Raw genomic sequence first — 15798 nt, 5'->3', positions numbered from 1 at the left:
ATTTGAAATTCAACCAAATCTTTCTAAATTGCGTTTTTCTACTCTAATTTCTACATTGTTCAACCGATTCAACTCATTCCAACTTTCAACTGTTCATCTTTTGCCTATCTATTCCACAACTTCCCACTTACCAAAAATTCCATATTTGAAATTCAACCAAATTCTCCAACATTTTGTTTTTCTACTCTAATTTCTACATTGTTCAACCGATTCAACCCATTCCAACTTTCAACTCTTCATCTTTTGCCTACCTATTCCACAACTTCCGACTTACCAAAAATTCCAAATTTGAAATTCAACCAAAATTTCCAAAATTTCGTTTTTCTACTGTAATTTCTACATTGTTCAACCGATTCAACCCATTCCAACTTTCAACTCTTCATCTTTTGCCTACCTATTCCACAACTTCCCACTTACCAAAAATTCAAAATTTGAAATTCAACCAAATTCTTAAACATTTTGTTTTTCTACTCTAATCTTTACATTGTGCAACCGATTCAATCCATTCCAACTTTCAACTTTTCATCTTTTGCTTACCTATTTCACAACTTCCCACTTACCAAAAATTCCAAATTTGAAATTCAACCAAGTTCTGCAAAATTTCGTTTTTCGACTCTAATTTGTACATTTTTCAACCGATTCAACCCATTCCAACTTTCAACTCTTCATCTTTTGCCTACGTATTACACAACTTCCCACTTACCAAAAATCCCAAATTTGAAATTCAACCAAATTCTCCAAAATTTCGTTTTTCTACTCTCATTTCTACATTTCTCTACCGATTCAACCCATTCCAACTTTCAACTCTTCATCTTTTGCTTACCTATTCCACAACTTCCCCTTACAAAAAAATTCCAAATTTTGAAATTTTAAATTCAACCAAATTCTCCAAAAATGTGTTTTTCTACTCTAATTTTCACATTGTTCAACCGATTCAACCCATTCCAACTTTCAACTCTTCATCTTTTTCCTACCTATTCCCCAAATTTCCACTTGCCATAAATTCCACATTTTAGGATTTTAAACTCAACCAAATTCTCCAAAATTCTGAAATTCCACCAAATTCTCCAAAATTCCGTTTTTCACCTCTATTTTCTACATTTCTCAAGTAATTCAACTCGTTTCAGCATAATTCGCCAGCATTCCCCAAGAAGTGATTCAAAGTCTTCGCCTTCACACGCAATTTCTCCAGAAATTGCATTTTCTAGTTATTATTATTATTATTATATTTTATTCTCCACACTTTTTTGTCCCGCTTCTTCTTCCACATAATTCATCCGATTCACTCCGTTCCACTTTTGACGTATTCCAAATATTCACGAGATGAGCGCTTCCATTTTTCTCGTTCCGAAAATTTTCCGATTTCGCAAAATTCGCGAATTTACGACAAATTTTTCCCCATTCATTCTCAATGGCAGATTCTACATTTCACATTTACGTCATTCCCCTTTTAAATTCACCTCATTCAGCACATTCAAACCACATTCGGAATGATTCTCGACATTCCCAAAATTCCCAAATTCAAAAATTTCACGTTTTCACGTTAAAAATTCCGACAAAATTTCACGAAATTTCGTTTTTCACCTCTAGTTTCTACATTTTTCAACCGATTCAACCCATTCCAATTTTCAACTGTTCATCTTTTGCCTGCCTATTCCACAACTTCTCACCTACCAAAAATTCCAAAATTTCAAATTTGAAATTCAACCAAATTCTCCAAAATTTCGTTTTTCTACTCTAACTTCTACGTTTTTCAACCGATTCAACCCATTCCAACTTTCAACTGTTCATCTTTTGCCTACCTATTCCACACCTTCCCACTTACCAAAATTTCCAAATTTTCAAATTTGAAATTCAACCAAATTCTACAAAATTTTGTTTTTCTACTCTAATTTCTACATTTTTCAACCGATTCAACCCATTCCAACTTTATTCACTTTGGTCACCTCATCCTTACCATATTCACCCCCTTCACCCCCACTTCCACTATGCTTACACAATTCAACCCTTGACCCCCACTTCCAGTGTGGCGGCCATCTTGGATTGACCCTGAAGTGCTCCCAATGAACCTAGAATGAACCGGAAGTGCCCCAAATCGAACCGGAAGTGACCTTAGGTAAACAGGAAGTGACCTCAGGTAAACCGGAAGTGACCCCAAATCAAACCGGAAGTGACCTTTTTAAACCGGAAGTGACCTTTTTAAACCGGAAGTAACCCCAAATAAACCGGAAGTGACCTCAGCTGGACCGGAAGTGCCTCTAATCAAACCGGAAGTGACCCAAATCAAACCGGAAGTGATCTTTTTTCAACATTAAGTGCCCTAAATAGCTAAATTTTAGCTAACTTTTGCCATTTTTGTCCGATTAAACCCGTTTAAACATTTTAACCCCAAAATGGAACCTCCTGAAGCCGTTTTTTGTCCTTTTGTTCCAAATTTCAAAATATTTTGGCGCAATTGCTTTTTCTTTTAATTCCCAGTCATTCTCTATGGGGATTCAAGATTTGCTCTAACTTCTACATTTTTTAACCGTTTCAACCCGTTCCAACTTTCAACTGTTCATCTTTTGCCTACCTATTCCACAACCTCCCACTTACCAAAAATTCCAAAATTCAAATTTGAAATTCAACCACATTCTCCAAAATTTAGTATTATTCTATTTTCCACATTTCTCAAGAAATTCAACTCATTTCAACATCATTCGGCATCATTCCCAAAGAAGTGATTCAAAGTCTTCGCCTTCACACGCAATTTCTCCAGAAATTGCATTTTCTAGTTATTCTATTTTATTCTCCACACTTTTTTGTCCCGCTTCTTCTTCCACATAGTTCATCCGATTCACTCCGTTCCACTTTTGACGTGTTCCAAATATTCACGAGATGAGCGCTTCCATTTTTCTCGTTCCGAAAATTTTCCGATTTCGCAAAATTCGCGAACTTACGACAAATTTTTCCCCATTCATTCTTAATGGCAGATTCGACATTTCACATTTACATCATTCCACTTTTTTCTACATTGTTCAACCGATTCAACTCATTCCAACTTTCAACTGTTCATCTTTTGCCTACCTATTCCACAACTTCCCACTTACCAAAAATTCCAAATTTGAAATTCAACCAAATTCTCCAAAATTTCGTTTTTCCACTCTAACTTTTACGTTTTTCAACCGATTCAACCCATTCCAACTTTCAACTGTTCATCTTTTTCTAACTATTCCACAACTTCCAACTTATGAAAAATTCCAAATTTTCAAATTTGGGATTCAACCAAATTCTCAAAAATTTTGTTTTTCTACTCTAATTTCTACATTTTTCAACCGATTCAACTCATTCCAACTTTCAACTGTTCATGTTTTGCCTACCTATTCCACAACTTCCCACTTACCAAAAATTCCATATTTGAAATTCAACCAAATTCTCCAACATTTTGTTTTTCTACTCTAATTTCTACATTTTTTAACCGATTCAACTCATTCCAACTTTCAACTGTTCATGTTTTGCCTACCTATTCCACAACTTCCCGTTTACCAAAAATTCCAAATTTGAAATTCAACCAAATTCTCCAAAATTTCGTTTTTCTAATCTAATTTCTACATTGTTCAACCGATTCAACCCATTCCAACTTTCAACTCTTCATCTTTTGCCTACCTATTCCACAACTTCCCACTTACCAAAAATTCCATATTTGAAATTCAACCAAATTCTCCAACATTTTGTTTTTCTACTCTAATTTCTACATTGTTCAACCGATTCAACCCATTCCAACTTTCAACTCTTCAACTTTTGCCTACCTATTCCACAACTTCCGACTTACCAAAAATTCCAAATTTGGAATTCAACCAAATTCTCAAAAATTTTGTTTTTCTACTCTAATTTCTACATTTTTTAACCGATTCAACTCATTCCAACTTTCAACTGTTCATGTTTTGCCTACCTATTCCACAACTTCCCGTTTACCAAAAATTCCAAATTTGAAATTCAACCAAATTCTCCAAAATTTCGTTTTTCTAATCTAATTTCTACATTGTTCAACCGATTCAACCCATTCCAACTTTCAACTCTTCATCTTTTGCCTACCTATTCCACAACTTCCCACTTACCAAAAATTCCAAATTTGAAATTCAACCAAATTCTCCAACATTTTGTTTTTCTACTCTAATTTCTACATTGTTCAACCGATTCAACCCATTCCAACTTTCAACTCTTCATCTTTGGCCTACCTATTCCACAACTTCCGACTTACCAAAAATTCCAAATTTGAAATTCAACCAAAATCTCCAAAATTTCGTTTTTCTACTGTAATTTCTACATTGTTCAACCGATTCAACCCATTCCAACTTTCAACTCTTCATCTTTTGCCTACCTATTCCAGAACTTCCCACTTACCAAAAATTCAAAATTCAAAATTTGAAATTCAACCAAATTCTCAAACATTTTGTTTTTCTACTCTAATCTTTACATTGTGCAACCGATTCAATCCATTCCAACTTTCAACTTTTCATCTTTTGCTTACCTATTTAACAACTTCCCACTTACCAAAAATTCCAAATTTGAAATTCAACAAAATTCTGCAAAATTTCATTTTTCGACTCTAATTTGTACATTTTTCAACCGATTCAGCCCATTCCAACTTTCAACTCTTCATCTTTTGCCTACGTATTACACAACTTCCCACTTACCAAAAATCCCAAATTTGAAATTCAACCAAATTCTCCAAAATTTCGTTTTTCTACTCTCATTTCTACATTTCTCTACCGATTCAACCCATTCCAACTTTCAACTCTTCATCTTTTGCTTACCTATTCCACAACTTCCCCTTAAAAAAAATTCCAAATTTTGAAATTTGAAATTCAACCAAATTCTCCAAAAATTTGTTTTTCTACTCTAATTTTCACATTGTTCAACCGATTCAACCCATTCCAACTTTCAACTCTTTATCTTTTTCCTACCTATTCCTCAAATTTCCACTTGCCATAAATTCCACATTTTAAGATTTTAAACTCAACCAAATTCTCCAAAATTCTGAAATTCCACCAAATTCTCCAAAATTCCGTTTTTCACCTCTATTTTCTACATTTCTCAAGTAATTCAACTCGTTTCAGCATAATTTGCCAGCATTCCCCAAGAAGTGATTCAAAGTCTTCACCTTCACACGCAATTTCTCCAGAAATTGCATTTTCTAGTTATTATATTTTATTCTCCACACTTTTTTGTCACGCTTCTTCTTCCACATACATCATCCGATTCACTCCGTTCCACTTTTGACGTATTCCAAATATTCACGGGATGAGCGCTTCCATTTTTCTCGTTCTGAAAATTTTCCGATTTCGCAAAATTCGCGAATTTATGACAAATTTTTCCCCATTCATTCTTAATGGCAGATTCGACATTTCACATTTACGTCATTCCACTTTTAAATTCACCTCATTCACTACATTCAAACCACATTTGGAATGATTCTGGACATTCCCAAAATTGCCAATTTCAAAAATTTCACGTTTTCACGTTAAAAATTTCGACAAAATTTCACAAAATTCCGTTTTTCACCTCTAATTTCTACATTTTTTGACCGATTCAACCCATTACAACTTTCAACTGTTCATATTTTGCCTACCTATTCCATAACTTCCCACTTACCAAAAATTCCATTTTTGAAATTTAACCAAATTCTCCAAAATTTCGTTTTTCTACTCTAATTTCTACATTTTTCAACCGATTCAACCCATTCCAACTTTCCACTGTTCATCTTTTGCTTACCTATTCCACAACCTCCCACTTACCAAAAAATCCATTTTTGAAATTCAACCATCCATCCATCCATCCATCCATCCATCCATCCATCCATCCATCCATTCATCCATCCATTTTCTGAACCGCTTAGTCCCCACGGGGGTCGCGGGCGTGCTGGAGCCTATCCCAGCCGTCATCGGGCAGTAGGCGGGGGACACCCTGAACTGGTTGCCAGCCAATCGCAGGGCACACAGAGACAGACAACCAATCGCACTCACACTCACACCTAGGGACAATTTGGAGTCTTCAATCGGCCTACCAAGCATGTTTTTGGAATGTGGGAGGAAACCGGAGTGCCCGGAGAAAACCCACGTGGGCCCGGGGAGAACATGCAAACACACAGGGAGGGCTGGAGGTGGAATCGAACCCGCACCCTCCTAACTGTGAGGCGGACGTGCTACCCAGTGCTCCACCGAGCCGCCGAAATTCAACCAAATTCTCCAAAATTTCGTTTTTCTACTCTAATTTCTACATTTTTCAACCGATTCAACCCATTCCAACTTTTAACTGTTCATCTCTTGCCTACCTATTCTACAACTTCCCACTTACCAAAAATTCCAAATTTGAAATTCAACCAAATTCTCCAAAATTTCTTTTTTCTACATTTCTCTACCAATTCAACCCATTCCAACTTTCAAGTGTTCTTCTTTTGCCTACCTATTCAACAACTTCCGTTTACAAAAATTCCAAATTTTCAAATTTGAAATTCAACCAAATTCTCCAAAAATTTGTTTTTCTACTCTAATTTCTACATTTTTCAACCCATTCCAACTTTCAACTCTTCATCTTTTTCCTACCTATTCCCCAAAGTCCCACTTACCATAAATTCCACATTTTCAGATTTGAAATTCAACCAAATCCTCCAAAATTCCACCAATTTCTCCAAAATTCCGTTTTTCACCTCTGTTTTCTACATTTCTCAAGTAATTCAACTCATTTCAACATCATTCGGCATCATTCCCCAAGAAGTGATTCAAAGTCTTCGCCTTCACACTCAATTTCTCCAGAAATTGCATTTTCTAGTTAGCCAATGTTTTTAACTTTTAACAATTTTACACACTACCGAGCTGTGCACCTGAGTCCATCACAGCGTTTCTGCAGTCATAGTAGCTGACTGAACATTTCGGGTAATAAATCACCATTGTTTTTTTCCAATGGCTGCCTACATTTATGATTTTTTTCTTCATAGCTATGAAGAAGAAGAAAAGGAAGATGGGACTCTACAACTTTGTCTCTAAAAAGAAAGCAAAGCCTTTGAAACACCTGAAAAATGTAAGTTTGTGTACACTGAAAAATAGTTTGAAGGCTTTTTGTGTCCTATAAAAATTCTTCTCAAATTTTTTTTACAAAATCAAAGCTACACAACATTGTGTTGCCAAGAATGTTTTGCATAGTGATCGGTCAAACGCCACAATTTCTCCACAGGCTTTCTGGATTTATAAAAATTATACGCATCCCTGTGTTGTTTCAACACTTTTATAATTATATTCTTATTTCTGAATTCTGATGAACTAGATAGAAAGTAACTTGACATAACCAGGTTTAGCTGTTTTTTTTTCACAAATTGAAAGACTTAACCGCTAGGCACATGAGGTCCCAGTTGACATCGGGACTCCTCGGCAGTCAGTCACAGGGCACATACAGCATAGAGACAAACAGCCATTTACACCTCAGTTTCATACAGTCACTGAGTGGGAACTGAAGTAACACTGCTCGTATGGATGTAAGGCAAGTCAAACTTTACATCATCAGAGACCTGGACAGTCGTTATGAATACATTAAACATGAATACTTCATGTTTAATGTTTAAAAACCCCGGTATATGGGTTCACTTGCTGGACTTCAGTGTAGGCAGCGTCTGTTTGGTTCCCTTCAATAATTGTGTAAATGTGACCATGAATAGTTAGTTGTCTTTGTGCCCTGTGATCGGTATGCCGGTGGCCAGTAAAGGATGTTATCTTGCCTTTTGCCCAATGTCAGATGAGATTGGCTCCAGTTACCTGTGATGCTGAATAGAATAAGCGTTGCTTATTGAATATTGGTGGATGGAAATTAAATCTAGCCCCCATATGCTTATCAACACACATTTTTGTTTTTGCATTATTAGTACGACGCTGTGCAGATGAGCCATTTTGGAGAAGATGGGATTACAAAATCAGGAGACACCTCAAGTATGAGATGTGAATCTGAAACCCAATCTGGGGAAGCAATCAATTTTGAATACACAGAGCTGAATTTAGACTGTCTTGGTCTGAAAAGTCAGGAAGAGCTGCTTTTACCATACTCAACAGGTACTGTAACTGCCAGAGCTCATTATTTTACTGCATTCGTGTTCCATCAATACTAAAAACAATTTTGTATAGATGAATATATATTCATACTATATCTTTGCATTTTGACCAGACCTTGCTGAGGTGACAGACTTAGACCTGGCTGAGGAGTTACCATTGTGCTGCTGTCGTATTGAGACTCCTCCCTGTGGAGGCAGATTGTCCGAACAGGATCAGACCTGTATGGCAGTGGAGAGCATGGACGGAATGGTAAAAACACAACATGAGCAAAACACTTGGAGTGACATTTCCACACTGCCTACAACAAATTTTCTAATTATTTTATTTATGAATCCTTAAAGAGACACAAAAGCGAAGATGGTTCATTTTTCACTAACAAGTCCGGTGTATGTATTATTTTTTTGTCAGCGAAATGCTAAAAGTTAGCATTTTTTATTTTACCCATTCATTTTGGAGAAATAATGAAACAACAAATACCTTTTAAAATGCCCACTTTTAATGAGGAATAGGGCCATACACCCCTCCACTCCATTTCTTGCTTGATGACGTCATGGAAGGAAGCAATCACAATTTCCCCATTAGAAATCATTGTACAGACTAGAGCTTAAAACATGGGTAGGCAACTCCGGTCCTCGAAGGCCGGCTTCCTGCATGTTTTCCATGTCTCCCTGTTGCAACACACCTGATTCAAATGGTCAGATAATTAGCAAGGTCTGCTACACACACACGCACGCACGCACGCACGCACGCACACACGCACACCCACACACGACTCTCAGAGGGAGTCCACAGTAGACAAGAAGACTGGTTGAGCAAACTTTCATGTACCCTTGAGAAAGACGACCCAGCCAGGACAAAAAACACACTGCTCCTCCTAAATCCAAATTCAAAATACTGCTTGTTGGCGTTCCTCACCACATGTATCCAGTGGTGAAGGTCTCCTTGTGCCAAATGAATGCATGCAAGCCTTGATGTTTGCAGTTTTTTTCATTATTCTCAACAGTACAGCACAATCGTCAAATAACAGAACACGACATGAGGGTGCGTGGGTGGCTGTGAATGTAATCTTTATTTTTCAAAATCAATTTTTATGCTAATATTCAAGTATATTATAACTTTTAACAATTTTGATCATGAACAGCATCTTGTTTTCTCTCCTCAGCTGAATCGTTGTCAGAGACATGTGATGAAGCGTGAAAAGATGAGGCCTTCCAATTTAGTCCATTTTCTGGTTTTGTGTGAGAATCACAGGGCCAGCATGGTTAAACACCAATGCTGCCCCGGCTGTGGACTCTTCTGTAGTGTGGTGAGGAGAATCCCAAAGCTTTACAAATATACTATAGTTTTCTCCCATCTTAGTGCAAGAAAAGTGAATACAGTGGTACCTCTGCTTACAAACTTAACTGGTTCTGCGATCGGGTTTGTAAGTAGAAACATTTTTAGATAGAAGCAACGTTTCCCTAAGGCAGGGGTGTCCAAACGTTTTGCAAGGAGGGCCAGATTTGATAAAATGAAGGGGCCCGGGGGCCAATAATTTTTTTCGGACTTTTTTTAACTACAAACATTTTCATGCAAATACACTGTTATAAAACACATTTCATTGTCACAATTGTCTTTCTTTTTCAAATGACAAAATAACCAAATATAAGCCACTCAGGCAGATGTGAACAACTCTTAAAAACACACATTCTGCCTTGCATTCATATCTGATAAGTCAGATAACATTGGACAAACTGCATGAAATACCTTAAATTTACACGAGTTTAAAATTATTTTTGCCTCATGAACATTTTAAACAGGAGTTATAAGCAATGCAAAGTTGTCTGTTATTATTAAAACTTAAAATAAGTGAATTTTGCTCGTCATTTACAATATCTTTCAGAAAGTAATAGTTTGTGTCACGTCTACAGGTTCATAACATCAACAGTATTAACATGGCCACTTTGTAGCTTGCTTTAGTAATATTTACTTTTGACTCACAGCCCCGCATGAAGAATCACTGTTGTGATGCCAGTTCAGCTTGGAGCTGCTTCACTTTATCAGCGCGGTCACTCCCTATTAGCTTGTCGTATGTGTTAGCATGTTTAGTCTGATAGCGTCTCTCTAGGTTGAAATCCTTAAACAAGACAACCGTCTCTTTTCAAATTAGACAAACACAATTGCCTTGATTTTCAGTGAAGAAGTATTGTAATTCCCATTTCTCTTGAAAGCGACGGCCCTCAATGTCAACTTTCCTCGTTTTCTTTGCAGTCGCCATGGCAGAAATGAGCGGAGAGGGGTGGTGCTTCCACCTTTTGTAATAGGAGGAATTACAGTTTCAAGTTTCATGATTTTTTTTTTTTATTCGGTTTGACAGTACAGGTGGGCCATAAATAATACATTATTTAAGCTGTGGGCTGTATGAAATCTGACCGCGGGCTGGATTTGGCCCGCGGGCCGGACTTTGGACATGCCTGCCCTAAGGAATCAATGTAAAAGCAAATAATGCGTGCTGGACTATCCCAAAAGTCACACTTTTGGCCCTATTACTCTGTGTAAAACACACAGAAAACCAAAACAACAGTTTTATTTTTGCTTTTTCAAACCTTTATAACAAAAAATAAATGTCACTTTATTCTTGACCTCCGAGGTTTGCTTGAGGAGGGGGGAACCAGTTCTAATGTTCTACACTTGCTAAAAATACCCCTGACAAGACACAGAACAGGTCAGGCTAATAAATTATTGTATGCTTCCACGACCCGCTTGCATTGTGCTCACATACTCGTCGTTACTTTTTGGCGCAATTAGTGAGTTTTCTGTCTGTGTGACTGGTCATTGAACGCACTTGACACAGAATGCAAGTGAAAACTTAAATAAATAAAATAAAAGTAAAGGAACCTAGCTTCTAAAGATAGAAATTGACAAATACAAAAGTGTGTTCATGTTTTTATTGAAAACAAGCTGGTACTGTTCGCTGCACGGGAACAACCTCCGCCTTTGACTCAATGCGCGCGTGTTCCTGCAGCAGAGAGTATCTACTCTGGCACAACACCGGTCATACTCCTTCGCAAGCTCAATAATATGCATGTATTCGCCATACTCCTTTATGATTTAGAGTTTCATATCAGTAGTCTTAAGAGACATATTCTGTTCGTTTTTTTACATTGCTAACACGCTGAGACAAACAGGGAATAGAAGAGCAAAGGAGACCGGGGATGGGGTGGGTGGCTGCGGCGTCGGTTCGGAAGTCTAAAATTGGTACGTAAGTAGATGCAAAAAAATTGTGAGGCTCCATTTCGGAAGGTTCCACTTTATACAGAAATTAAAATGAATATTTTGTTGGTGGTACTGTAGATTCCTATTCATTTGCTGTGCTGATTTTCCCATAGGGTACCTTCATGGAGTGCCAGCCTCATGGTAGCATTTCACACCGCTTTCACAGAGATTGTGCCTCCGTTTTAAAGAATCGCAGGTTTTGTCCTCACTGTGGAGAGGATGCCAGTCGGGCGAAAGAGGTCACAATGCCCTCATTCTCCCTTCAAAGCTCAAACAAGGAACCACCACTTACATCTCTTCTGCCAAGACCTGCTACACAGATGCTCAGGGCTAAAAAGACTTGCGAGCCACAAAAGAGCAGAGAGCTGAACTTCAGCAGGTAAAATTTGATTTGTTTTCTTTTTAATGATCTAATCAAAAACCTATCAAGAAGGCAATACGATCTAATTTTCTTTGGATTTGTTCAATTGCTACAGTGTTTCCGCAGGCAGAAGTTCTAACATATCACTAGAGCGTATACTGATGGGACTAGATGATGAAAAGTAAGGTTACATTTGATATACAGCATTTCATTACAGTAATCCCTCACTACTTCGTTCTTCACCTATCGCGGCCTCGCGCTATCGTGGATTTTTTTTCGAAACTTTTTTTTATTCATTTTTTTTATGTCTCACACCCACATTCACATCGTCATATGCCGGAATAAAGCACACAAGACAGGCAAGTGCAACCCTCCACCATCAGCGGCATCGGGCCTCACTTGGAGCTTGGAGAGTGCGGCTTAGTCTGACCATATGACACTAATGGCCAATGGGAACATGTTGAGCTGTGTCCTTGCAGCTGATTGGCTTAGCAGTTCTAACTACAATTTAGCTCAGCCTCCTGCACTGTCTGTCTCAACATATCAGACCTGAGCTTCATCACGGAAGCTTTTTTTACTTTGAGATTTTCGTGAAAATGTTTACAAAAGTGTTTAAGTAGTTAGTAAATAAGAATGTCTCTGAAAGTCAGTTTGTCTTTAAAATGTTCACAAAAGTGTTTACTAAATAGTTAGTAAACAAGAATGTTTCTTGACTTTAAAACCTTTGCAAGTGTTTAAAAATGCAAAAACAGTGTTTGATAAACAATAAAATGGTTAAAACTACAATAAAGGTTAATCAAAGTTTTGTGTGGATATATTGTAACAATATATTTACTCTTTTATTTTCTTTATTTTCTTATTTATTTGAATAAATAAGAATATTTCTAAAAGTCAATTTGACTTTAAATGTTTACAAAAGTGTTTTAAAATACATAAAAGTACATAAAAGTGTTTAAAAATTAAATAAAAGTTCATAAAATCCTTGTGTGGATATTCTAATAATGTATGTTCTCTACTTTGCGGATTTTCAACTATCGCGGGTGGGCGTGGAACCAATTAACCGCGGTAAACGAGGGATTACTGTATTTTGGAAACATGCACTGCCTTGGAAACTAATTTGCACTTGACAGTTCATAGACAATTTATTGAGCTTCATGTTTTTGTAGCCTGAAATCAACAAAAGTAAATTACCCTACTGGACAGCTCTACATTTCTGCAGAAGAAGGACAGCTCCAGAGGGTCATTCATCTATTAGGTAACTTCAATATTGTTTTCTTTTTTTTCATCTTATGAGCGATACAAGCTGTCTGACTTCACGGAATGTTTGTGCCATTATGCATAGTGTCAACTACCAAATTTGTCTATTGCAGTTGATGGAAAGGATCCCAACTGTCTGATGGATAACCAAAACAAACGAACACCTTTACATGCTGCTGCAACTGAAGGGCATGAAGAAATTTGCCATATGCTAATTCAGGTGAGGAGGAGTCTCACTGCTTTCCTCGGTTTGTTAAAGGCCTAGAGACGTCCCTTTTTTTTTTTTAATTAGAACGGAATTTGATAGAATGTATAAAGAGAAGACATTTGCCGCATTGGAAATTTAAAATGGACACCGATTACTAAGAATAAAGCTAAAATTAAATGCCAGTTTATCGATCGGGTTCCGCACGCAGCCACACTGGTGCCATTACTGTGACGTCACAAGTTGTACATCCGGATCTCAACAAACCCAAACAACATGGCAGATGATAGCGACAGCTCCGTTTCTAGCGGCAATATTAGCATCATTTTATCCGATTCAGAAACCTCCTTTGACGCAGAATATGATGAATCTAGCAGTTCACTTGGGCTGAGCTGAGCACATTTTCTGAATTGTGCCCCTCCCGTCACTCTGGTTAGGTTGGCATAGTAAAAAGTGCTCTTGGGGGCTTTAGAGTGCCGAGTTGATCTCGGCACATGAAGAAATGACCACCTGCAACGTTTGGTTTAGGTTTTATAAGCATTTTTAATTTTATTGCTTAAATCGCATTTTCTCGACGAGCTGAGCACGTTTTCTGAATTGTGCCTCTCCTGTCACTGTGGTTAGGTTGGCATAGTAAAAAGTTCTCAGGGGGCTTTAGAGTGCCGAGTTGACCACTGCGCATGGTGACATCTGCAGCGTTTGGTTTAGGTTTTAGGCGCATTTTTAATTTTATTGCTTAAATCACATTTATTCGACGAGCTGAGCACGTTTTCTGAATTGTGCCCCTCCCGTCACGCTTCGACATACTTTTCAAAGTCAAAGTCTCAAAGTCAAAGTCTCCTTTATTGTCAATTCCTCCGCATGTCAAGACACACAAAGAGATCGAAATTACGTTTCTCACTATCCCAGGGTGACAAGACAGAGTTCACAACGCACATACAAGTAAACAACACATATAAAACAAGAAGATGAACAATAAGAGCACGCTAGCCGCTCCCGATGCACAGCAGAGTCCGGAAAGATGACAGTCAACCAGGCCACTGTGAACACGAGCACACAGCAGGCACGCACTGTCCGGTTCGTGGATCCTATCAGGCGAACGCAACCCATCTTGTCGTCCCGCGAACGAACGTACGCCAGGAGAATGGAAGGCACGGCTGGGCGAGACGCGGGCCGCAAGCCTGGCCCGACGTCTCCGCGCTGGCCCCTCTTCTCTTTTTGTTTACATTCACTGAAGCTAAACGCGTACAACTTGAGACGTCATGAGACGTCACTTCCGGCTGGCGGCTCGGTGCAGTCAAACTCGTCTGCGCGTTGTCAGAGCAACAGCTTCCTTTTCGTTGTTTCGATCGTCAATTTATATTTATAAGCCAATAGTGAGGACCTCTCCTGGTCCGCAAACACCTCGTCACTGGCAAAGAAAGCTCATCGCCGCCTGTACTTCCTGCGGAAGCTCAGGCGTGCATGTGCTCCTCAGGCAGTCCTGTCTACATTCTACCGTGGCACCATTGAGAGCGTCCTCACCAGTTGCATCGCTGTCTGGGGTGGTAACTGCACTGAACAGAACTTGAAGGCCCTGCAGCGCATAGTGAATACGGCTGGTAAGATTATTGGTGCTTCGCTCCCCTCCCTGAAAGACATTTACACCTCCCATCTCGCCCGCAAGGCAACCTCGATTGCCAGAGATGTGAGTCACTCGGCTCACTCTTTGTTTGACCTTCTGCCCTCTGGGAAGAGGTACAGGAGCCTGCGCTCCCGCACCACCAGACTCGCCAACAGCTTCTTTCTCCAGGCTGTTAGGGCCCTGAACTCGCTACCCCCTTCTGCGTAGCGTGCGGCACTGTTGCGCTATTTTCGGGAATGTCTGCTGTACGCGCACTTGCTCCTTTTTTTTCTGCTCCTCTTATTTATTTATTTATTGTTGTGTTATTTATTCATTATTTATTCAGCACACTTTTGTTATACTTGTTTACTTGTTTGTCTGTTGTGAGCCATGTCTTGTCACCGTGGGATAGGGGGGAACGAAATTTCGGTTTCTTTGTGTGTCTTTGGCATGTGGAGAAATTGACAATAAAGCTGACTTTGACTTTGACTTTTTGACTTTGACTTTGACTTTGATAAGCTAACTAAAACCGATTTATACATATACCGGTGTCTCTGGGCCTTTAAAGGTCAGGCAACAAACATTGAAAAGTTCTTGAGACCTCTTGAATCCCTATTCAATGAGTAACTCTTGTTAAAAATGATAAGATCATAGGTATACAGCACTTTAATCACTAAATACTTTGTACAATTCTGAATGTGCCATCTGCTGTTTGAATCTAGCACCCGCTCATTTTCGGGCATTTCTGGTGATGTGATATCACAGAAGCCAAAGCATTTATAAATGGCTACTGTCGCATTGTTTTTGCTGTGCATATGACACACATCTAAAAGTTTCATGCATGAAAGATGCAGCTCAAGTTTGTCGCAGAGTTTTAACATTTCATGTGTGTCCATGCATCCGCCCGCCTGCCCGCCTGTCCGTCAGTCCGCCTATCCATCAGCCCACCCGTCCGTCAGTCCACCCGTCCGTCAGTCCGTACACGTGTATGTATGTACATACGTACAGTGGGGCTAAAAAATATTTAGTCAGCCACCAA

At 38.7% G+C, this 15798-nt stretch overlaps 1 protein-coding gene across 11 annotated transcripts in view; it reads left to right on the top strand.

Annotated features, from left to right (window-relative positions):
- ehmt1a (euchromatic histone-lysine N-methyltransferase 1a) overlaps nt 1–15798 on the top strand; it is a 103515-nt gene that overhangs the window by 29692 nt on the left and 58025 nt on the right. For 9 of the 11 annotated variants that reach the window (XM_049764209.1, XM_049764207.1, XM_049764201.1 and 6 more), the window contains 8 exons: nt 6977–7059; nt 7895–8078; nt 8191–8327; nt 9241–9384; nt 11447–11712; nt 11810–11875; nt 12861–12949; nt 13065–13171. In XM_049764209.1, coding sequence (XP_049620166.1) covers nt 6979–7059; nt 7895–8078; nt 8191–8327; nt 9241–9384; nt 11447–11712; nt 11810–11875; nt 12861–12949; nt 13065–13171 — 1074 coding nt within the window. In that variant the 5' untranslated portion in view covers nt 6977–6978. Of the gene's footprint in view, nt 1–4903; nt 6915–6976; nt 7060–7894; nt 8079–8190; nt 8328–9240; nt 9385–11446; nt 11713–11809; nt 11876–12860; nt 12950–13064; nt 13172–15798 lie in introns of those variants that run through there. The other 2 variants (XM_049764212.2, XM_049764203.1) reach the window with 2 other exon arrangements.

Source organism: Syngnathus scovelli, chromosome 3, assembly GCF_024217435.2.
Source record: "Syngnathus scovelli strain Florida chromosome 3, RoL_Ssco_1.2, whole genome shotgun sequence".
NCBI lineage: Eukaryota > Metazoa > Chordata > Actinopteri > Syngnathiformes > Syngnathidae > Syngnathus > Syngnathus scovelli.
This window is presented reverse-complemented; position numbering and strand designations above follow the sequence as displayed.